The sequence below is a fragment of the Lycium barbarum genome, chromosome 6, assembly GCF_019175385.1.
Source record: "Lycium barbarum isolate Lr01 chromosome 6, ASM1917538v2, whole genome shotgun sequence".
Taxonomy (NCBI): domain Eukaryota; kingdom Viridiplantae; phylum Streptophyta; class Magnoliopsida; order Solanales; family Solanaceae; genus Lycium; species Lycium barbarum.
In genome coordinates, this window is record NC_083342.1 from 80,966,147 (window position 1) to 80,990,259 (window position 24,113).

At 37.4% G+C, this 24,113-nt stretch overlaps 1 protein-coding gene across 1 annotated transcript; it reads right to left on the reverse strand.

The window, feature by feature from the left end:
* On the reverse strand, positions 1-23,231 carry LOC132644348 (ABC transporter B family member 25, mitochondrial). Its single transcript, XM_060360941.1, has 19 exons — positions 22,601-23,231; positions 22,160-22,346; positions 21,894-21,955; positions 17,132-17,175; positions 15,935-16,037; positions 15,712-15,819; positions 14,525-14,608; positions 14,365-14,425; positions 12,773-12,918; positions 12,569-12,685; positions 10,986-11,071; positions 8,075-8,163; positions 7,305-7,360; positions 6,274-6,354; positions 6,119-6,184; positions 5,930-6,022; positions 2,949-3,013; positions 1,765-1,900; positions 1-743 (listed from the first exon to the last, which is right to left on the reverse strand). The coding sequence occupies exons 1-19, from the start codon at positions 23,060-23,062 to the stop codon at positions 603-605; spliced, it is 2,187 nt and encodes a 728-aa protein (XP_060216924.1). The 5' UTR covers positions 23,063-23,231; the 3' UTR covers positions 1-602.
* Positions 23,232-24,113: the final 882 nt, after the last annotated feature.

Consider the following 24,113-nt stretch of genomic DNA (forward strand, 5'->3'; position numbering starts at 1 on the left):
TAAAGACAATATAAGAAGCCTTCACTAACAGTGTGTTACCCCATAAGAAGGTAAGTGACATTTAAGATGTTAACACAATTTAATGTGTTTGTGGAAATATACACAAAGTATAGCATCCACTACAAAGTCCAAAGAATGGATCTTATCAGCAAGCTAGGGGATCGTAAACTTCATAATCTTTGGCTCTCCAAAAATAACAAAGTGAACACTGCACTTTAACAGTACATATACTACATAGGTGCTTCCGATTCATCGCTAACATCACCGCCACTAACAAAACAAGATGACTGTAGTCCAAAATATAATCATTGACAAGATTAGTTTGACCTGTTCCATCCTCACAAGAAGCGCATAAAGCAGGAAATGGGGAGAACCGTGAATTTCTTTCTTCCTTCATATTAGCAGTCTGGGAACTGCTTCTCTGTCCAATAGAATCTAAGGAAGTAAATTCTGTCCCTCTACATCAAATATGGAGAGGCTGAAAGTGCAAATCAGAAATTTATATCCTTTATTGGAACTGAAGAAAGAAGTGAGACGATTGGGCAAAGTAGCTGGTGAAGTCGTAATTTGTTTTTTTTGCTGAAACAACAGAAAGGGCATATTCATGCGTTTAACTTGATTGCCGCATCAAGTCCATCCACCGTGTTCTGCTGTGACCAAAGTTGTGCATACCTCCCTGACCTTGATAGAAGAAATTCATGTGGCCCTTGTTCCACCACTTTCCCATCCTCCAAGACTATGATCTGATAATCAGAACCAAATATCCAATATAAATATTATCAAGTGTAATCAACTAGTGAAAAAACTAAAGAGTAAGTTCAACTTTACAAATAGCAGGATACAACACATTTGAACCACAATAATTGGAACTGCCGACCCAAGATCAGATTCAACACTTTGCATTTGTGATATCATTAAACAGCTTATAACCTATTGTTGTCTATTAATTATAATAACTTTTCACATTAAACAAAAAGGACTATATTCTTAGCCGATAGACGGTAAACATCATTGTGGTTTTGCAAGGTCCAAGAAGAAAAGAAAAATTTGTAACCACACGTCTGATGAAATAAGTTAGAATAAGAGAATATTTGGTAACTGCACAATTCTGATGAAACTCTGCGAAACATGTTATACACCAGCCACTAAAAAACAAAGTAATGTAGTCCTACCATCCTGAATTGTTCACTTTATGCCAATGGTTCGTCTGATCTATTTCTTAACATACAATTTCCTTATGTCCGAAAGTTGGTGTCAATTTGATTTAGGCACGATCGTTCAATGATTTTTATTGTATGCAAGTAAAAGTTGGTAAAATGGTTTAACTTTTTTAAGAAATAAGATAGAGTTCGCAATAAGACAGGGCCCTAGAGTTACTTTAATAATAGAGTATTATGAAGTATCAGTGCAGAGAAAAACTCACTTTTACGAGCGTGGATATAATTTTGGGACAACCCAAGAATAGGAAGTAGGTTAATTGGACAAGGGGGATATCTATCTAACATAAAAGATGCATGGAATACTGAATTTCTACATCTCACTACCACATCTTGAACTCTAATCATTTTTTTTTGATAACCTGAACTCTAATTAATATTATATTTGATGAGTACAATAATTTCACCTCTGGACTTGTCAAAATCTCAGGAGAGCACCTAAATTATACCAAACTTCAGGAAAACTCGGTATAATTTTCCAAAATGAAGTTACAAGAATAAATATTGGAGAATGAGTATTCAATATGAAATTTACTAGAACACATACCTCATCACATTGCATAGCTGTAGTGAGCCTATGGGCAATAAAAACTGCGGTCCGATTATTTGCTAGAGACTTCAAAGCACTTAATATTTCTGATTCTGTCGTGCTGTCAAGTGCACTCGTGGCTTCATCACAAAGCCTAACAGAGAAGGAAAAAGGGTAATAAACAATTTATTACAGGAAGAACAAAGGATAAAGAATGGAAATCGACAACAATCCCCTCTCAATTAAAGCCTTTCTGCCTGGTTTGAAAACATTAACCTCCAGTTAACATGATAATCAGCCCAAGATTATTCCCAGGTTAACGTAAGGCCTAAACACAACATTAGAATGCTATCAACTCAAGATTCTGACGACGGTGATTTACTGAGCAACTAAAATAGAAGCAGCAATTATCATGACAAATGATGCAAATATACGCTCTCTGTAACACAGTATTTATATGTGGGTGAAGAAAAGAGTACTTCAATGAATGGAGAAAAAATGCACTTCTGGGAAGATAGGCAGAACCAACAAAAAAGAGACATCTGATTTTGTTTACATAAAAGACGGGCTAGGAACATGGCCTAAGCATTTTTACATTCTAAAAAGAGGATATCTTGGTAAGCTGTCAGAGCAAAAGGTTCTCGCAACATGCCTTTAATGAGCCGTCTGAGCAAAATACAGGTCTATAAGCCGGTACTAAGAGAAGGTGAAATTAAACACAGGAGACAAGGCTGTTAAATGTGTGTTGTGAAGGTAAGAGAGACGCTCTGGGTTAGGTCAAGCAATCGAAAAGAGATGAAGCTGTATAGACACCAAGAAAAGAGATGATTTAAGGGAACATGAATCTTTGTAGCATCTGCCAAATTGCTTGAAACAACTAATCCAAAGTAATAAAATCGACCTTAACGCATCTTGATCTTCCTGGAAATGACCTTTGACCCCAAATGTTGCGGAAACTTTTTCTGACAGTGAATAGCAAAGAATGACACTTTTCAAAAAGTTCTTATTTGTCTCAGATACCTAATCCTCATAATTGAAATTGACTGCACTAAACAAATATTATAATTCTGTAAAGATCTACAAACTGTAGTTCTTTTAGTTGGACTCTAAGGACTAATTTATGAGCACATACAGAAAATGAAGTAAAGGTAGATCCCTGAGCCAACACAAGTTCATTATAATAGGGTGACAGGCGAACTTACAATATCGCAGGTGCTTTAAGGAATGCACGCGCTAGTGCAACCCTTTGCTTCTCGCCACCACTTAACTGCAGGACATGGAAAAAGAAAGACTGGTGTCACAGAATGTAGTCAGAGGCATATATGACTTTATAAAACAGAAAAGAATTGAAAAGCAAGTCCTGTGATAAAAAGAATGAATATTTGGACAGAGTGCTATGTAATCCTAAAATGATTTATCAGGTATTTTTCTGCCTCGCTATAACAACAATAATACCTCAATCCCAAGTTTGTTGGACTGGCTATACCGATATTCACTGTTCATGGTGCTCCATTTAGAGCTGTCTCAATTCAATATTCAATAATTTAGTTCTCTGACACTAGAAGTTCTCAACATCTTCTACTGCATACAAATTTTTAACAAGATCAAAAAACTCCTAGCAAGTATTGGACCTAAATTAAAGTAAGCCTGCCCACATGACTAAGAGCCCGTTTGGATGGGAAGGCTTTTGACTTATAACCCAAAAGCCATAAGTTAGGAATTGTAGCTTATGACTTTTGGCTTATTTTTGTCATTTTGGCTTAAAAAAAGTGCTTAAAAGCACTTTTTTATTTTACCCAAACACTACAAAAGTGCTTAAAAGCTATTTTGGCTTAAAAGCACCTAAAATAAGCCAATCCAAACAGGCTCTAAGTCTTTATCCCCTTTAGGAGTCTTTTTCTTCTACTGTGCATTAGTTTTCGCTATGTTTGTTTGCATTCCAAGAGATTATAGGTCTTTGAAGCAATTCTTCCATGCAATGTTATTAAAAGCGGAAAGCACAAAAAAGCTGCAAGGCCTGTTGGGGCTTTAAGCGCAAAGCAAAAATAAAGTGTGGGCTTTAATGAAAAAAAGCGCAAATGAAGAAAAATACAAACATATATGTTTAGTCCAAGACTAGTAACAATAAGCATAAATAACATATATATGAACAAAAATATTAAGAAAAAAATAACGATAAAGTGAAATATCAATTGTTTAGTGTCGCCTCTTCAGGAGACGCTAGATGGAAAGAAAAAGTATGTCTTTAGCCTTGATACGACTCCAATGCGAACATTAAGCGGGACAAAGCGCTCAACATGTTTGGTGCCTCGCTTCAGGGGTTAGTCGCCTTTGATAACACTGCTTCCACGTAGTTTTATGCTTACCTCGTCCTCTTTTGACACCCTCAATTACCATGCTTTCACACATATGGACCGGTACATTTGCAGATCGATGTAGAACATGACAAACCATCTTATCCCACGTGTGCTATTTGCACCTTTTGACGAATGTCATCATTTATAATCTTGGTTGATTTTGTACGACCCTCATTCATCTAAACATCCGCATGCCTACAACACATGTTGGACCTTAGAGGCCCAACATTAACTCCCATACAACATTGTTGGTCTTTCAACCGTTCTATCAAACTTGCCTTTCACTTTGGTAGGTATCCTAGGAGGTGGCAATATAAGCAATGAAAACATGACGCACCCAACCCGCCCAAACTCTCATTTAGTAATTCAACCCATTTTGACCTGCCCAAATTAGACAATCTAAAAGTGGGGCTGATTTAGGCTTAAATATGTAGCCCAGATTGACCCATGAGAAACCTTGTCAAAAACCTTTTTTTTAAAAATTGTTTGATATGTAATACATAGCCATAACAAAATGAAAAAAAGTTTGGGAAATTTACGCACTATATTTTTGAAAATATTTACGGCACGTGGCCCATATTTTGTGTATAAACACGCGATTTAGCCAATATTTGTGTATAAACACCATTTATACACTATTATACACTTCTAGACAAGGTTGGTACATTATGTATAATCCTTTCCCCCCGTGTATAATGTTGTATAATATTGTGTATTGGGCTACGTGGCGTATATATTTTCAAGAGCTGTATATTTTTTAAAATTTCCCAAGAAATTTTGTTAGTTTTATTTGGTAATTAAACAAAATCTAAGAAAACAAACAAAAAAATTAAAAGTATGTAAGAGTTGAGTAGGTTGGGCTATGGCCGATAGTTTGCCCATCTTAAACCCAACCCATCTCGGCAGAAGTAACAATTGGGTGGGTTGATAACACGTCAATATATTAACTCGGCTCATTTTGACATGCCCAAATTTAGCCCAACCCACCCATTTAACACCCTTATCTATCGTCCTATCGTATAACCTGTAGCACTTCTCTACTTTACTATCCTGTTTTAAATTTTGTATGGTTCATCTTATTCCATCATATCATTCTCCTGAAATATCGAACCTAGATATCTGAGATTTTTGCATTTCGTCACCACAATCCCCTCTAATTCATCTTATATCTCTCTGGTTAAACTTGTACTCAATATATTCAATATCTACTTATCCTGAAACCCTTATTCTTGAGTGACTCCCATAATTTAAGCTTTTGGTTGACACCCTTGTTGATTTCGTCAATTAACACAACATTATATGCAAGTACCAAACACCATGACCCTATCATGTATATTGTTTAACTCGGACAAAATAAGTACAAGCTTAATGCAAATCTCTTTTGTAAAACCCACTACTGCTGAAACTCAATTGTATCTCCTACCATTATACCCACACTAGTAACGGTTCGTTCATACATAATTGGGTTACGAAAATGATCATGACAGAAGTAGAGAGTGTCTGGTTTTAATCTGAAATGTATGCTTGCGACTCTAGATAACCAGAAACTATAACTTCAAATCCAAATGGAAAATGTCGATGAATTGTACTAATAAATCTTTACATACAACTATAAGAACATCACTTTTCAACCTACTATCCACATGGGTTATCTTAACAAGTGATGTATATGATTTTGCGTCAACTATGACATGATTACCCTTCCATGTCCTACCTACATGGATAAACTTCAACATGATCGAGGCGGGGCAAAGAATAGGCCTAAAAGTCACAAAGACATGCTCCTGCACATAAATAGAGAAAAATGGGGGACTGAAAAAACTCACCTTCAGTCCACGTTCTCCCACCACTGTAGCATACGTTTGCGGGAATTTCATAATAGTGTCATGGATTGCAGCTTGTCGAGCAGCATTGTACACCTTAATGAACCATTTCATTTTGATAATAGGGGAGAGTCAGATGATGTAAGAATTGCCAAAGTAGAAAGAGAAGCAAGTACCAAATTCTTAACAGACCTCCTCCTCCGAGGCAGAGAGCCGTCCATAGTGAATATTGTGAAATATAGTATCATTGAAAAGAACCTGGAAAAACAAAGAAATGCTTGTTTTCAACCCACACATTTTTCAGGGACCATGCTGAATATTAAGCTTGATAACTTATGACAACTTACAGTATCCTGGGGAACAACACCAATAGATTTCCGAAGACTCTCAAGAGTAACCTCCCGAATATCTTGACCATCTATTCTTATCTGCCAACAGCAAAATGCCATAAAAACTCTAAATATCTGAGAAAAAGAAGAGAACTTCTGCCTGAAATGTAAATTCACTGTTCCCATGTACAATCATCTACATGAGAACATTTACCATCACACACAGGTTTTCAAGTTTGTATCCATGTTTAACCAAAACTAACATTTGTTCACTTCCTTTTTATGTGTCTAATTTTTTCAATCGCATAAACACCAGTGAAACAGGATCAGCATGATTATATGTGGAGTATGATGAAACCCATCCCCTGATATTGTGAACATAAAATGATGAACTTTCACCGCGCATGAATCTGCAAACCAGTTTATGAACAGTACATGAAAGTGCAGCCTCAAAAAATAGGGCTCATCAAGCACATGGACAAAGATTGATCAGGGCATTGGTCAGATTCCTTCTCACATATTATAAATTATATGCCATGAGAATTCCATTGCAATAACAGTCCCTAATCAGCAGTTTGACAAACACTGCAAACAGAATTCTGCCAATGGTTTGTCAACATACTATTTGTAGTAATTGTCAGTCGGTCTTCTCTCTTGAGATATATGCTAAAACACCAGTTTCCTTATCATGCTTACCATTTAAGGATTTTTTGTCAGTTTTCAAAAGCGATCATAGATAATTGAAAAATAAATAATTCCGGAAAAGATTAGCTAGGAAACTGATATGACTTTCTAATTCTATAAGGTGAAAGAAGTGCAAACCAACAGGCCCTTAAATTGCTAGGGCAGGCATCCAAGTTTAATATGATGAGAGACACTGTAAGGCTCTCAAACGTTGTGATGAAAAAGCAGGCCCAAACAATATGAAACCTGATCTCAATTCATTGATTTGGCCTCTACTAAGTAGTAACTGAGCATATATAGCTACGATTCCACAGTATTTACCCAAAAAAAAAAAAAAAGATAATGAGGAAAGCTTTAAATCTTACATTTCCGGAATGGGTGTCAAAGAATCTGAAGAGCAATCTAAGAATGGTTGATTTGCCTACAACAGAAAGTAATATGTGGATGAGGACTTGCAAAAAGTAGCATAAACAATAACAAACTGTATGGAATCCCTAGGTTAAACACAAAACTTCCAAATTCCAACAGGCAATGAGATAGCACAGTTGAATATTTATAGTGCCTTTTAAAAGGGCTGTATCCTACAGTCAGCTAAGAGGCATCTCATATATTGGTCAGGATCTGGGGCAGGCCCATATTTAGATAGAAAGAATGACGCTTCCAGAAAGCTAACAAAGAGAAAAGAAAAAACAAAAACAACCTTTTCAGTTGTTTGCAGCATAAGTTCTACACCATAGTATCATATTGGTCAAACTTCAACAAAGTATACACACATACAATTCGATCAAGAGAGGGGCATATAATAAAAAACTTACAGAAGCATCTCTAGCTATCCAACTTCAAAATTTATCCCTCATTTATGCACCCTAGGGGCTTCAGTAACAAGACTAACCTATGCCACATATTGGTTCCTTTAAGTGCTGCCATCCTAAGATCTTTACTGTACTACTCAGATAAGCATTTTTATCTCATGCCTGTTAGATTAGCTAACTAAGATGACTTGCTTTTGCTTAATATGCAGTATAATAAAGCCTAAATGGAACAGTCGCTAGATCACAGAGCAATTAAATTCAAAGTAAATGGATAAATTAAGAATGAAAGGTTGAAACAGAATAAGGAAAATGACAAACCATACCACTGCCACTCGTTCCTACAATAGCTACACTTTTTCCAGCTGGGACGATGAAAGAAATCCCGTCTAGAATCTTCCTTTCTGTCAAATAACTATGAAAAAAATGGAAAGAACAAGCATCAACAAGCATATTCACTAGTCCATTAGGTGGCACAGTAGGGAAAGCAACAACAACAACAACAAGAAGCCCAGTAGAATCCCACCATGTGGGGTCTGGACAGTAGGGAAAGCAAGCAAGCATATTTACTTTAAAGAATTATACATCATAATGAACTGCAAATTAAACGAAGAGCAGCAGCTGTGCATCAACCTAACAACAAAAGCTGCAGAACCTAAAGTGATTTGGAAAGCTCCTACTTCCAAAGTACTTGGAAAGCATTAAGTAGCATTGCTAGCTAGAAAGACTTGTAAACGAGCCCATAACATGTGCTTTGCTTTAGGACATCATAGAGTGCTTGTATGAGCAGAAGCAGTATGATCAATGACTATGAGTAGAAAAATTAGTCAATTGTCTGATACACTTACCATCTATGTTTATCCTGCAATTTCTTTCTCGATCAATCAAAGGAATTTCATACCAGCCAGATGGTGTCAAAAATATGTACAACACAAAATTGAGTGGTTCAACCACATTTAATTCTCAAGTTGCCTTAATAATAATCGAGAGAGGGGGGGGGGGGGGGGGGGGGGTCTTCTGTTTACATCAAATGAACATGAATTAAGAAATCTTGTCCATATCATGGAGCAAGCTTCTATTCTATCATTCACACTGTCCAAAACATTACAGAAACAGGATGGTCCTCCAGACAGCACTCCACTCTTCCCTCAATCTGCATAGTCTCCAACTTGTGAATGTCTTTTCAACAGTGCTTGGTAACACCCATGCCAAATTGAACAATGAATATGCAAGATTCACAAGAATTGAGTAACTTTGCAATGCAAAAGCGTTCGCATTTTAGCCACTTCCTTCGCACAAATAACACCAATTAACCATGATTCTCCTCATCCTCCTCCTCCTTGTTAGGTTCATGCACCGTCAACCTAGCATCCCTTACAATACACCATGTGAAAAAACTACTTTTTTCCGGGCTTTACTGCCCACACCTTTTCCAACGCCTTTCTTCTCCACTTCCTCCATTAACTCCCTGTAGCACGATTCTACAGCAAAACATTCTTCATCCCCCTTCCCTCCATTACAGCTTTCCCTCCCTATAGCACTCGATGATATCTCATCCAACTCCCTGATCCTCCCTTTTCAAACAATCCACTGGCATGGCGAGTTTACTCCAGGCTAGTATTGCCACACCATAACTCCTTCTGAAAGCGAACTCTTGTGCTATTACAACCACAAACCCAATGTATTCCACCGACATATTTCTACCTTCAATAATCCTCTTCCGTACACTTACCCTATGCACTGCATTGTTTCACTTGAGAACCAGCCATTACTAACCGTGCTACATTTAGCAATTATTACCTTACGATATACTCCCTCAGTCCCAATTTATGTGGCACCGTTTGACTTGGCACAAAGTTTAAGAAAGAAAGAAAGACTCTTGAAATTTGTGGTCTAAAACAAACCTTAGCGATTTGTGTGGCTATAAATCATTTCATTAAGGGTAAAAGAGAAATTAAAGTTAAATTGTTTCTTAACTATAGAAAGATGACATTCTTTTTGGGACAAACTAAAAAGGAAAGTGTGCCACATAAATTGCACGGAGGAAGTAGCACTTTCCTCATGGGTGAATATCCACAACCATTTTACATCAACGTTACGTTAAAAGATAGAAATTCTATATTGGTGTTACATGTGCAAGCTGATGCCTGACGGGAGAGGATGCAAATCACCTATTAGTGCATAAAGCAGTGAAGCAGCTAAGGTCGAAGCAGTGGGTGATGTCAGTTACAGTTAAGGATGCCATGTTAGGTCGGGCATTTAGACGTAGGAAAAGAAGATGGTGGCCATGGAATGTAGCGCCACTCACACTCATATGGACTCTTCCAAGATCGAAACATGAGAACTTTGAGGGAGCAAAGAATGTCTTTGCCCAAATTATGGTAAACCTTTGTTTCTTTTACACTTTTGGAGCACCCAAGAGATGCGGGTCATTGATGAAATGGGTTGTCTTAATCGAGAACTTGATTTTTGTGTAGATTCTCTACCACTTGCGATGGCTTATCCCATTATATTGATAACATCACTAACTTATCAAATAGAAGTAGAAAATCTCTATATCCCTAAGATCCGTCAAGAGAAATGAAATTCTCTTCCAATCCACCAAATAAAAGTTTTACCCCCCTCCTTTCTTCCTACAAGAAATCCTTCATCTTCTCTTGTCTAACCAAATAGCTATAGGCATGTAGAATAGAGACATAAAATTAGTGGGGATGTTAGAAAATGTTGACGATGATACTGCTTCTAAAAGCACTTGTTTCATAAAAGAAGCTACAAGCAAACATCAGATGAATTATACCTATCCAAAAAAAAAAAATCAGATGAATTATATCGTAAATATGACGATTAAGAATAAATCCAATCACAAGTAGCCTCGAATACAAATTGCAGTAATCGACAAGCAAGAATGCTCAAAGCACCATGCGATAGTATCATTGCAGGGCTAAATTGATGAAACCACTCATAGTTCAATCAAGTCACAAGTCTAACCCTGATTGGGATTAAACACTCTATTTTCTTTAGAGTATACCAGAGGTCACCAACCAGAATGTTTGATAATGCTTGTCTATCACCACACCAGAATGTTTGCTATTGCATGTCTACCTATCTATATATACATAGAATGCGTACAAACTGTATGATTGAGTGAAAACATGTGCTTTAAGGAAAGCTATAACTATTCTAAAAAACCATAATTCATTCAGAAAATATCAAAAGAAGAAAGAACTTGCTATGCACCTGAAGTGAACATTCTCAAATTGAATGCTACCCCCGCTTAACTTGAGAGATTTTGCATCGGCTGCATCTCTGATTTGAGCTCTTTCCTGTATGTTATTCAAAGATCTGCTCAAAACATTTATATATATGCACGACATATAGAACATGCACGTAAGGTTTTGCTTTTTTGATAAGCTAAAATAGACTTCATTAGAGGATCGCCAAGGAGGAACTCAAAGAAACACAGGCTAGAGTTACAGAGCCAAAACACCTATGAAATCCACAAAACTGATCTCAAGTCTTCTACTATGTTTCCCTTACGCCAAAAACACAAATTTTGAAGACAGCTACTCTTTACAAAAGCTGCATTACTCTATGATTCTGAAAACACCTCTTAATCCTTTCCGACCAAATGATTCAAAACATGCATGTAACGTATCACTATCATATAAATGAACTAATTCTATATCAGAAAAACTGGCATTTCTGGTGGTCATTCCCTTCTTTTTGTTGCTTATGACATGAATAATGATAGTTCAATTTAGCAAGGACATGCCATGGCAGGTTGAGAAAATGTGTTTGTAGCCAAATCACCATTTCTGTATCATCAAGGTCTGCTATCAGAGTGATACAGACGCTGCAATGGATAAAGATATATGTGGCTATATGTTTGGAAACTAAATGTTTAATACTTGTACCCATGGAGCCTTTGGCATCACTCTTTTTCTTTCTTTTTTTTTTTTTTTTGATAAGGTGGAGCCTTTGGTATCATATTGGTGCAGATTAATGAAATTTCTATTGATTTATCAAAGAGAACACTGAACAGGATAATGGACAACGCAAAAGAAAGGCATTAGTTTACCAATCCCCATTGCTTCCTAAAAAAGCTGAAAATATTCCAAATATATCGCAAGTGGACACATCAAATAATTCACAAGATAATAATAATCCCCTCAGAATACGACATCCTTTTATCATTTCGATCAGTAGTTGTGCAACTTAATTCAGTTTGGGGGAGATAAATTTATTTTATAACAACTTCCATTTAATTCTCAAAGAGAGCAGAAGATGTGAGGATATTAGACTAGGCCTCAAGACATCAAGCGCTTTCAACACCCCAGCTACTTAAGTTTGAGCAGAATATTCTAAGTCAGCAAAGAGATACACAAGAGAGAGCGGATGTATCAGTCTATCAGAGCAAGAGTGGACGAACTAAAGAGAGATAGTGCTTGCTACCACAGCAGACGAGAATGAAAGAAGTGATTACTCCATAAAAGGCCAACTTTATCATCATTCAGATCCTATCCTGATTGGTAAGATATATTATAATGCTTGTATGTCCAATTCTTTTAAGCTGCAGAAATAAATCAGCCAGACCCCTAGAGAGACAATATGAGGTACAATATCTCATTATGAACTTACGAAGCAGGCTTCCAGAGGCACCATCAGATACCACAAATCTTACAACCGGCTGCAGGTTATGTTTTCTGCTCCAAAGTTTGCTGTCACTTTGCTAACAGTTTCCTTTATAATCTTTTACATATCAAAAATGTATCTAGCAAATGAAACAAAACAGCAATGATATCACGGAAGCTGGATGATACCTCTAGTAACTGAAACATTGATTTCATGTCCACTAGACTTTGTACAGTCTCACGATATACACTACCAAGGAAATTCAGCGGAAGTGATAGCTGGAACAGCAGCCCATTTACCATGACCTATCAAAATAGTAATATTTCTTATTAAAGTGCTAGCACTGCGGAAAAAGATAATCACTCCGCTAAGGCAATTAGAGAAAGTTCTACCAAGTCACCAATAGTCATGACGCCATTCATAATCCCATTCGAACATAAAACCATAGCAGCTGAGAGAGCTATGCTGAATATTGCATTTTGCCCAAAGTTCAACATTGCAAGACTACGTTGTGTCTTTAAGGCAGCATCTTCGTATCCTGGAGACAACAACATTATCATGATTGCTTATTCCTAGATATGAAAATGGAGAGGAACAATGTAACCTCAAAGTTTTGTATATCATAAGCTAATGACCATATAATAGTTTTTAAACCACTGGGAGAACGAGCATATTCTTCTGCTGCCTCATCGCTAGATTCCAGATCAAAGGTACACTTACAGTGAAGCGAACCCATGTTTCTATTTTTCTGATAAGGTGCGAGGCAACCCATGTTTTGTTGAAGGGAAGCCATGTAGACATGGTATCACCATTCTGTGAAACTTCATAAAGTTCAATGATTTCTGTTTTTCTTTATCATGAAATGTTGATTGAATGATTGATTAGCGATTTCCTAGCTCAATCATAGGAGTAGATTGATTCTAGAATATTGTAATTGATTGTGTAATTATTGCCTTTCCTTATTTAGTCCTAGGACTCATTGTATAAGTACTATTTCTCGTGGGATATAAAATTAGCTAAAGGGAAAAGGGTCAAATTTGCCCCTGGACTATGCAAAATAGAACAGATTTGCCCTTCGTTAATAGTTGGGTGAAATATGCCCGTAACTAGTTGACGACAAATTTGCCTCTGAACTATGCGAAATTAAGCAATTTTCCCCTTAATTTTAAATGGTGGAAGCATAACACCCGGTGATGCCACGCATTACACAATTACAGGTAAATTTGAACCTTTCGCATAGTTCGGGGGCAAATTTGACCTTTCGCATGGTTCAAGGGAAAATTTGACCCTTCCCCCTAATTTTGAGTTTTTAAATTTTTTTGTTCCTCCTTCCTCTCTTCTTGGCCCTACCTCTACCACCAATCACCCTTTGTTCCTCCTTCCTCGTCTCTCCCCACCACCATTGTCATCATCACCTCCACCACCATCTTCTCTTCCCCTTTCCTTTCTCTCTCTCTCTCTCTCTCTCTCTCTCTCTCTCTTCCCGTCACCCCACCACCACCTACACCACTAGGAGGGAATGCGCTAAACGACTTGAACATGCAATATAAAATACGACATCCTTGGACCAATTTGAGAGGGAGTGTTGCTTGATTGATTAGCGATTTCCTAGCTTAACTATAGGAGTAGATTGGTTCTACTATATTGTAATTGATTGTGTAAGTATCATCTTTCCTTATTTAGTTTTTTTTTTTTTCAAGGATCTTTCCTTATATAGTCTTAGGACTCATTGTATAAGTACTAATTCTCATGAGATGTAAAATCATTAAAAAATACAGAGAAGACATTTCTTCTTCATGAAATTATAAATCATTATAAAGTCCACCTGAAATTTTACAGTTAAGCTAATTGCCAAAAACCGTGTTAAATGTTACCACAGCTGATGCAATCTGATTCACCCAACATATACAAAACTTAACACCATAACATAATAGTGCAGAAGAGCTTAATGACGAGAAAAAAAGCATAAGTCAATACAACTTACTCTTTAAAAGGTGATCGTACTTCTCAGCTTCATAGACCTCATTGTTAAAGTACTTAACAGTCTGAATAAAATGAAAATTGCCAACACAATCAAGTGTATTGCACATCAGAAAATAGATGAATAAATAAGCTAATCATGGTACATCAAAACACAAGCTTACCTCATAATTGATAAGAGAATCTATTGCTCTTGTGCTTGCATCATTATCAGCTTTATTCATCTCCTTCCTAAACTTAGTTCGCCACTGTAAGATACAAAATAACAGGAAGTTTAGACAAAAGATACTTGAAGCCGGACTCATTAAAAGTTACTGATTGATATGATCCTACTTGGCACACCTCATTTCAAGACTTACACCCAAGGCCTAGATATGGAACTTCAAGCTCTACAAGCGGCATGGATGATAAGGATGGAGTTGAAGGCCTTTGGAGGCCCATACAAGCCCCACAATGAGGCCTATGATGTGTGGGAGGTGGCTTGGGAGTTGATTGAAGAAGAAGCTACTAGAAAGGGGACCAAATGCGCAAAGTGGCCAAACGTGCAAATAGGGACATTTCTGCAAATTGGCTACACTTGCAAACTTGGACAAGATCGGGAGTTGGCTATTTGTGCAAGGAAGGTTATGCTTGCATGAAGGCCATGCATGCAAGGTTGATTAGAGGGTCATCTATGCAAGGAGGGCGTGTTTGGCCATTGAAGGCCAATTCTTGAATTGAAGACCACAATAAGAAGACTAGCCAAACAAGGCCCTTACTTCATTAAGGGTAGCATTGTAATTGCCTATTAGTCTTCTTTACTTAGCTTGTATATATAGCTTGTCTTTCATTTCATTACTTAGATTTTGATGATGAATATTTGAGAGATACTCATATTTTGAGTGATAGATTGTTAGGTAGATTCTAGGGCTATTTTAGTCAATATGATGGTGGAATCCATTGTTGGTTTGTGAACCTTTTATGTCCATTGATATTCATGAAGAGATTGCCATATGTGGATTCAAATTGAATCTCTTGCCTTGAGTGTCAAATAGTAGTGGTTCTTTTAGGATCGGATTCAATTGGAAGGGTCTAAGTTTAATATACTTAGGTTTGTCCATAAATTCGCCCTAATTGGGTCTTACTTTTATCCTCTATTCCTCATCCCCTTTTCTTCGTATCTTTAAATTCCGCATTTTTGGATTGAATTGGTTCTTCCCCAATTCGATTCGTATCACTGATACATCAGCTAGCACCTAGCTGCCACTGCCAGTATGACCAATGAATAACTAAAAGAGGTAGAGGGGCATGAAACCCAAAATAAGAGACAAAGCCAAGCCAAAGGATAGATGGGTTTAAGCACGTAGATAACCTGGGTAATACTCAAGGTGAAAGCGATATATGCAGCCACTGACAGTGAAGTGATCCATGCAAAGGGTGCTCCAAACTTGTATGCAAGTATCCCTGATACCATGGATATCTGAAAAGGTTCATGTTAATACAGTTGGAGTAATACTTAAAAGCAACATGAGTAGGAATTTTTCATCAAATAAAATTGCTACCTTTGAATGATGGAAATAAAAAAATTTATATACCTCTAATATCGTCGGGAAAACATTGAATACCATTGATGAAAGAATAAAATTGATAGCTCGGCTACCACGGTCAATAATCCGATTAAGACCACCTGTTTCTCGACTGCAGAATGCAAGAAGAATATAAAAGCAACTCTATCACACTCAACAAATCACCTTCTCAATATCACAACTGATGACATAAAATTTTAACACAGGGATATTTAAAAAAAAAAAACAAACAAACAAACAAACAAAAAAGTTATAGACAATCGCTGTCATAAGCATCTTATTTTGGTGACATGTGGTACCCATTCACCTGCATCCTTTCCGTCAGGAAAGACTAAAAATCAATATAGGACAAAGCCACAAACAGATGAAACTTAACATAGAATTAAACAGACCTAAGTTTTATTTAACTAGTTCTTTGAAGGAAACACACTATTAGACTGATAAGGCAAATTGCATAGTTTATCCACTCAGACTTCAATCTTGAAAAAAGTATGCATTTACAAGGATGTAGGTTCTTAATGTAAGTCATTCTAAGAATGAGTTCTTTTAAAGCATAGCCTTCACAAAATTGTTTCCAATGCTGATTGAACAGCAAACTACATTTGCTCTCATGATATCTTTGCTTCTCCTTTTTTTGAACTTTTTGGTCCCTTTGAAGCTAGAATGTGATATGGAAACAGGTACAGCTTTAGGCCTTCTATTCAATCGTTGGTACCATAGATTCTACAATAGAAAGATGAAATATTTTATAAAGTGCAGAAGCATTTGCTTTGGTATAATATTCTGGGTAACTGAGTTTCTCCAGCCGCATAAAATACCACACATAAAAAAGAACTACATGATTATTTCAACTTTTAAAAGATAGAGTTGAAGATAGACATAAACAGTACAGACTTGGGTTTGCAGCCAGCAGAAGTCAGAAATGAGGGGATCTTTCTCCCAGAAACAAGAGAGATGCTGTATGATAGCTTTTAATCACTTTCGAGAGCCAACAATTTGGCTGTTCCTCCTATTTAAAGACAAATAACATGAGAGAATGGGGGATTTAAAGGAGAAGGGGATAGAGAAGAAAGGTGCGGCAAATGCTATTTCTGAGGCAATGCAATAATAAAGGCAACATAATTAGACGCTATGCATTAGAATAGAATATGCATAATCATCAGGTTAAGAAGAGTAGCTTTCTTAAGAGGGTGTTTCAAGAAATACCTGAGGTGATATTGCAGGTCGAGTTCATGCAAGTGCGAAAAGACCTGCATACATTAGGGCCTGTTATGTACATCAACACATTAAAACAGAAGATTAAGTTCAGTAAGAAGATGGTCACTCATCAAAGGACACCAATTTTTTAATATAGTAGTTAAACTCGATCTGGAGTTCTTACAAGGACTAACGGACACATGCAGAATATTTTTCCAAAGCAGTAGTGTCCAGATGACTACTCAAGGTGTTCTTGGTTTATTTTTAATGAAAAATCATTCTGAATTATTTTCTATATTTCAAACCTTTTGGAGGAAATACCAAACTAGTTTGATGTTTCTATTCGCACTTCTCGTAGTAATAATGCACGTGAATATTTAACATCTAAATTTCAACAATTTATGTCTTTCCATGGAATTCTTCATCAGACATCTTGTCCTTAGAAAAATAAGCATATTATTGAGACTGCCTGCAGCCTACTCATACAAGCACAGGCCTGTGTTTGGGGGATACAGTACTCACATCTTGTTATTTGATTAACGGCGTATGCCTTCCTCTGCCATTCGAAATCAGGTTCCGCCCTCTTTTTTAAAAAAAACTGGTAACTGTATTCTATATCATTTGAGCAAAACAGCACATAGGGTGTACTGAAACCATATTTACAAAAGTACTCCAAGACTCTAATGTTTTAAGGCTATATTGAATCCAAAACATCAATGATAGTAACGGTATCATCTGAGTAGACCTGATTACACCAAAAACAAAGCAGTAAGATACAATTCAGCTTGACCTTCTGCACACCATTCTCTATGCTATCAAAACACCTAGAGTTTCTGTCCTTCCAGATTGTCCACCATATGCTGGCAGGGACAATTCTCCATCTGATTCTGTTCTTGGCTTGCAAGCCCCCAACTCTTTAAAGCCTCCGAGACCTTTCCAGGCATGGTCCAAGATATACCTTTAAGATCTAAGAATATTCTCCAGAGCTGTTGTGTAAACTTGCAGTGAAGGAATAGATGATTTATTGTTTCTGTTGTTTCTCCACATAGGAAGCATCTAGAACACAAAGGCATCCCCCTTTTCATCTCCTGTGTCAAAACTGCTTCTTTGACTAAGAGCCACACAAAACATGAAACTTTGTGTGGAATTTTAGTTCTCCAAATGTGCTTCCAAGGCCAATTAGTTATCTGTTGATTCAATTGATTCATCATCCTATATGCTGCACTAACTTTAAAGGCAAAAAACATCCTCCCCTATCTGAAGTCCATTGAATTGGTTCCAGTGCATTGAAAAAATCAGCCCCTCTTTGTATTTCCCAATCATTGATGTGTCTTCTAAAAGTGAAATTCCAGCCTTGAGGTGTCCACAACTCTGCAACAGTCCTTTGCTGATCTAGGACCATGCTGTAAATATCTGGAAATAGACTCTCCAAAGTACCAGCGTCATGCCATTTATCTTTCCAGAATCTGGTTTTTGTTTCCATCAACTACTTTGATCTTGGAATTGTTCTTGACTTCATTCTGCCCTCTTTTGTTTCCTCAGTCAATCTTCTTTTCTCTTCCACCACGTGTCTTTGGCAGCTCCTGTTTCATCCATATCCTCACTCTAGGAGTGTGTCATTCTCGGATATTCGAGGATACAAAAGGGATATCGATGCTACTCACCTGACCTCCGGCGAGATCTTATGCTTGTTGATGTTACTTTCTTTAAAGGTCAACCCTACTTTACATCCTCTTCTGCTGAACATTTATAAATTTCTTGATGTCTTACCAGTTCCATTATCTTTTGCGATCCCGCTATAGTCTATCCTTCCACTCCACCTTCTACATTTCCATCATCATCGTCGTCCGTGCTCCTCAGTCGGGACTGGCTATTCACGCCCGCCACCCTAAGTTGCTCGGACTAGGGTGCGGGTATCCGATGCAGGTACGAATCCGAGTGTCGAATTTGGCAAAATCTAAATTTTAAGATTCGGAGGTGCGGATCCAGATATGGATACCGGTGTGGGGATTCAACTAAGATAACTCAAATTATAAAAATACAGCTATAAAGACCCCGAACTTCTTCTTTCAAGCTCTCCGGTTCTTCCCCTCAAAAGAGAAAAGGAAAGACGTTCAAGCCCTTCCACCAATTCTCATTAAAGATGGTTGCTACTGTCTACCAGAAGTCAGAACTCAGAACACAACCCCTTGAATTCTTGCTTAGAGCTATTTGGTCTGAAACATGAAGCACCGAATATGAGACAAAAGGACTATAATATTGCAAATATGTCATTTCCCATGTCTTAAATCTGTTTTATCTTTCATTTTGAGAAATCGAAACCTCAATTGTTCCCCCAAATTTGTCCATGCATTCTGGTCAAAGTATCCGAAGTTGATTGACCGAATCCGAGACGTATCCCACACCCGCACCATGTCGAGACGGGTGCGGCAGCAAAAATGAAGAGTCCGCGCAATTTAGCCGCCACCAGAGTCCTTACTTGTTGTGGACTTGTCTGCACAGAGTTCTCCCACTGCCTCTCAGAATGGTCTTCGTTCTATCATAACCCTCATCCTATCTATACTTGTTTGAGTTATCATTTGTCAGCGGCCCATTCTGTCTTTTTTGTCATCACTATCATTTTTTCTATTCCTAAGACTAGAGGTGAAAGTGTGAAGCTCTTTCTCATCCAGGTTGGCAACAACCTATGATTGGGGAGATGTCTATCTTATACTCTGGTGGTACTTGGGAGCTCGTTCCTCTACCTTTAGGTAAGTCTACAAATGGTCGTGGTTGGGTATATATGGTGAAGGTTGGCTCCAATGAACAGATTGATCGTCTAAAGGCACGACTAGTCGCAAGGTTTATACAAAGATTTTTTTCTTGACTATGGTGATTACCTTTTCTCCTGTGGCTAAGATTGCTTCAGTTCGTCTTTTTGTCTATGGTTGTTTGACATTGGTCTCTTTACCAATTGGATACTAAAATTGCTTTTCTTCATGGGGATCTTGAAGATGAGGTGCATATATGGAGAAACCACTAGATTTTGTTGCTCAGCGAGTCTAGTAACATGGTACGGAGACTACGATGAGCACTTTATGACTTGAAGCAGTCTACTAGAGCATTGTCATGATTATTTAAGAATTTGCATGATTTGAAGTGAAGCTGATCATTCTGTGTTTTATCATCACTCTGCTCTAGGTTTGTGCATGTACTTGGTGGTTTACGTTGATGACATCACATGCAATGATGACAAGAAAATTACGAAGTTGAAACATCACTTTTTTAATAACTTTCAGACTAAGGATCTTCCCCGATTGAGGTTGCTCAATCTAAATCAGGAACTGCCATTTTATAGAGGACGTGGTATGTGCTTGATATTCTTGAGGAGACTGGATGACAGATGTAGGCATATTGATACTCTAATGGATCCAAATGTTAAGCTCCTACATGGTCGGGGAAGCCTCTTGGTGTGGGAGGCTGGTAGAAAAATTGAATTATCTCACTGTGACTCGACCTAACATTGCTTTCCTGGTTAGTGTTGTAAGTCAGTACTTGGATTCTTCTTGTGACAGTCATTGGAATTGAGTTATTCGTATTCTTTGATATATAAAATTTGTTCCAAGGAAAGGACTAGTTCACAAAGACCGAGGATATGAGAAGATTGTTGGATATACAAATCCAGACGGGAAGGGTTAAACAAACGATCTACTTTTGGATATTATGGTCTAGTTTGGGAAAATTTGATGTCTTAGAGAAGTAAGAAACAAAATGTGATTGCTAGATTGAGTGCAGAAGCAGAATATCGGGCTATGGCAGCGGCGACATGTGAACTCATATGGATCACACAACTATTAAAAGTTGAAATTTGGGGAGATTAAGGAAATGGAACTTGTGTGCGATAATGAGGCTGCACTTCACGTTGCATCGAATCCAGTGGTTTCACGAGAGGACCAAACAAATAGAGATTGATTGTCATTTTAGGAGACATCGTCAAAAAGTTTGTGCGGTCAAATGATCAGCCGGCAGACATATTGCCGAAGTCCCTAGCCCGTCCTAGAATAAGTTATATATGTACCAACCTTGGTACATATAATTTGTATGCACCATCTTGAGAGGGAGTGTTAAAATCCTTGTGAATATTCTACAATATATGTAAATACAGTAGGTAGCTTAATTTACACCTATTATAATTAGGTATTGATTTCCTTCCCTTTTTAGGACATGTAAACATAGTTATTTCAACCCCAACAACTTGAGGAAATAAGTTCTCTTATTTTCTCTTCCACTTCACACTTCTTAAGTTCATTTTCTCACTTTGAAATGCCCACATTTTCAAGTTGTACAACAACATACCCAGTATATTCCCACAAGTGGGGTCTGTAGACACACGATAAATATCAGGTGTAAATTTCCCATCTCAAATTATATTGCATGCTTAACACAAACATCCAAGATGAATGGTCTCTTACAGACTGTGACAAAGACCAATATTCTCCTTTTATTGAGAACAAAAGAGCCGAACTTTGGACAAATGCATGAGATACTATCGTGATAGTTTTTCATTGACAAGAGGCCATTGCAGACACAGACAACGAAGTGTAAGCACCTTAGTATCTCACACATCTATCCAAAGATAAGAGAGTGGATTCCATCATCCAATAAGCGCACCATCTACGATTAGTTTACGAGAATTACCCAAGAAAATCTAGAAATGTTGTGATTCCTATCAGTGATGACTAATCCAAAGAGACATAACAAAATAAGCAGGCAAACAAATTCTGCTCTGTACCTTCCGTGAAACTGACCGAATAGTGCGGAGCGCCACCTTTGAGAAAATTGCAGTTCGCAATTCTGCAACACAAAAGAAAGATGAAGGCATCTAGAAAAATAAAAAGAGAGCAGAGAATTAAAGCACTTGCTGATGAGGAAAAGGAAATAAATGTCTATCTTCCGTTTATGCATGAAAGTGATATCTTTTAATAAAAGAAAGAACAAAAACTAGTTACTCAGAATGTCAAGACAAGCACAAGCAATTACTTCATAGGTGTGAAGTACCGTTGAAAGCGGATGCCCCTGATCGTGCAATACCATAACCAATCAAAACCGCAGCAGGACTTACAAAAAGAGCCAAAGCAGTAGAATTGGCATTAGTAAACTCAGCAAGAGCATTAGCATTGCCAGTTGCTGTTGTCAACCAATCAACCGCAAGCTTAAACAAGAACGGCACTTGAACATTCACAACCTGTCGCATGAAATGCAATAATTAATCAGCAGCAAGATCAATATCCATCCCCTTTATACAAAAAAAAAAAAAGAAGAAGAAGAAGAAGGAAGTTTTGGCAACAATCTCCACATAAGGACAAATTAATAACACAACTAACTCCTAACGTGGTCCCAAATGTCCGAATCCCAAAACCTACCTAAACATTGGTGACATAGTTAAAGGATCAATGAATTATCCGCACTACCATAATAGAGTAAATACAGGTGACTCGCCTTTGCACCAACTAGTAAAGTCAAGGCAGCAATGACCCGAAAGCGGAACTCAAAATTATCTTTCATCCACAGGTATTTGGCCAAAGTGCTTATGATTCTGGCATCAGATATTTGATCACTTTTTGCAGCAGCTTCAGGTTCTTCTTTCTTCACCACAGGCTTTGGTGAAAACATGGCATGCCCATTCGGCATCCCATCCTTAGGGTCTTTAGGGTTTTTGGCAGGGAAATCGGAAACGAATGCCCTGATTTGTCTGAAACCAGTAGCAGTGGAATGCCGTGGGTATCTTTTATTAGTTGAAAGATGTCTTGTAGTGATGCGATATTGATGAAGGAGATAAGTAGGGGGTTGTGAATGTTGTAAAGGGCGAGAAGGGATGTTGTAATTCAAAATCATGGTTTCTGCTTTCTGGAACAATAATCCCCCAGCCCTAAAACACCTGGAATAGAGACTACCTTGCATTTTTATAGCTCAGTAGTTGTTGATGAAGAATGAAGATAAGAACTATGTGTCTCCGATTACTTGGATAAAAAAAAATAGTCGCCGCCGTCACGACACGGCCGAGATGTGTCAAATGCCCATTTTTTTGGAAATGTACCTCTTCTTTTCCCAATGTCCCGAATAGAGCTTTTTTTTTTAATTTTATTATCTCGGGGCTTTTAATTAAGAGTGGCAAAACAATTTAAAAATTAAGTTGAGGTAACTCTAGTTTTTTTAATTGAGTAAGGTGATAAATTTTGGATTAGTGATTAGGGAGTTTTGATTTACCTCAAAGTTATATTTTTAACATTTTAATCCTAAACTTTATTTTTTATACTTTGCCCTCATAGATAAAAAAAAATAGTCGCCGCCTTCACGACACGGCCGAGATGTGTCAAATGCCCATTTTTTTGGAAATGTACCTCTTCTTTTCCCAATGTTCGAATAGAGCTGTTTATTTTTAATTTTAATATCTCGGGGCTTTTAATTAAGAGTGGCAAAAAAGTTTTAAAATTAAGTTGAGGTAACTCTAGTTTTTTTAATTGAGTAGGGGTGATAAACTTTGGATTAGTGATTAGGGAGTTTTGATTTGCCTCAAAGTTATATTTTTAACGCTTTGACCCTAAATTTTATTTTTTATACTTTGCCCTCAAAGGTATATTTTTAACACTTTGACCCTAAGCTTTATTTTTTATACTTTGCCCTCAAGTTTTGTTTTTAACACTTTGACCCAACTAATATAAATTATAAAATACCCCCTGTCCCTAATGCCCCCCTCCCCTCGCACCCACGCCTTCCCTGCCCCAGCGCCCCCCTCCCCCATCGCCAAAAAAAATGTTTTTTTAAAAAAAAAAATTGGTTTTTTTGTACCACCCACCCCTCGCCCCACCACCCCCCACTCCCCAAAAAAAATTAATTTTATTTTAAAAAAAGTTTTTGTTTTTGATTTTTCGCACCACGCCCCCACCCTATCCCTACCCCTACCCCCTACCCCCACAAACCAAAAAAAATGTTTTTTTAAAGATTTTGAAAA

Coding starts and splice junctions, on each gene's coding strand:
- LOC132644348 (XM_060360941.1), bottom strand. CDS start 23,062: ATGCAAGGTAGTCTCTATTCCAGGTGTTTTAGGGCTGGGGGATTATTG. Junction 8,164..10,985: donor TTTGAGAATGTTCACTTCAG/GTGCATAGCAAG, acceptor TTTTTTTCATAG/TTATTTGACAGAAAGGAAGA. Junction 6,023..6,118: donor TCTCTGCCTCGGAGGAGGAG/GTCTGTTAAGAA, acceptor TGGTTCATTAAG/GTGTACAATGCTGCTCGACA.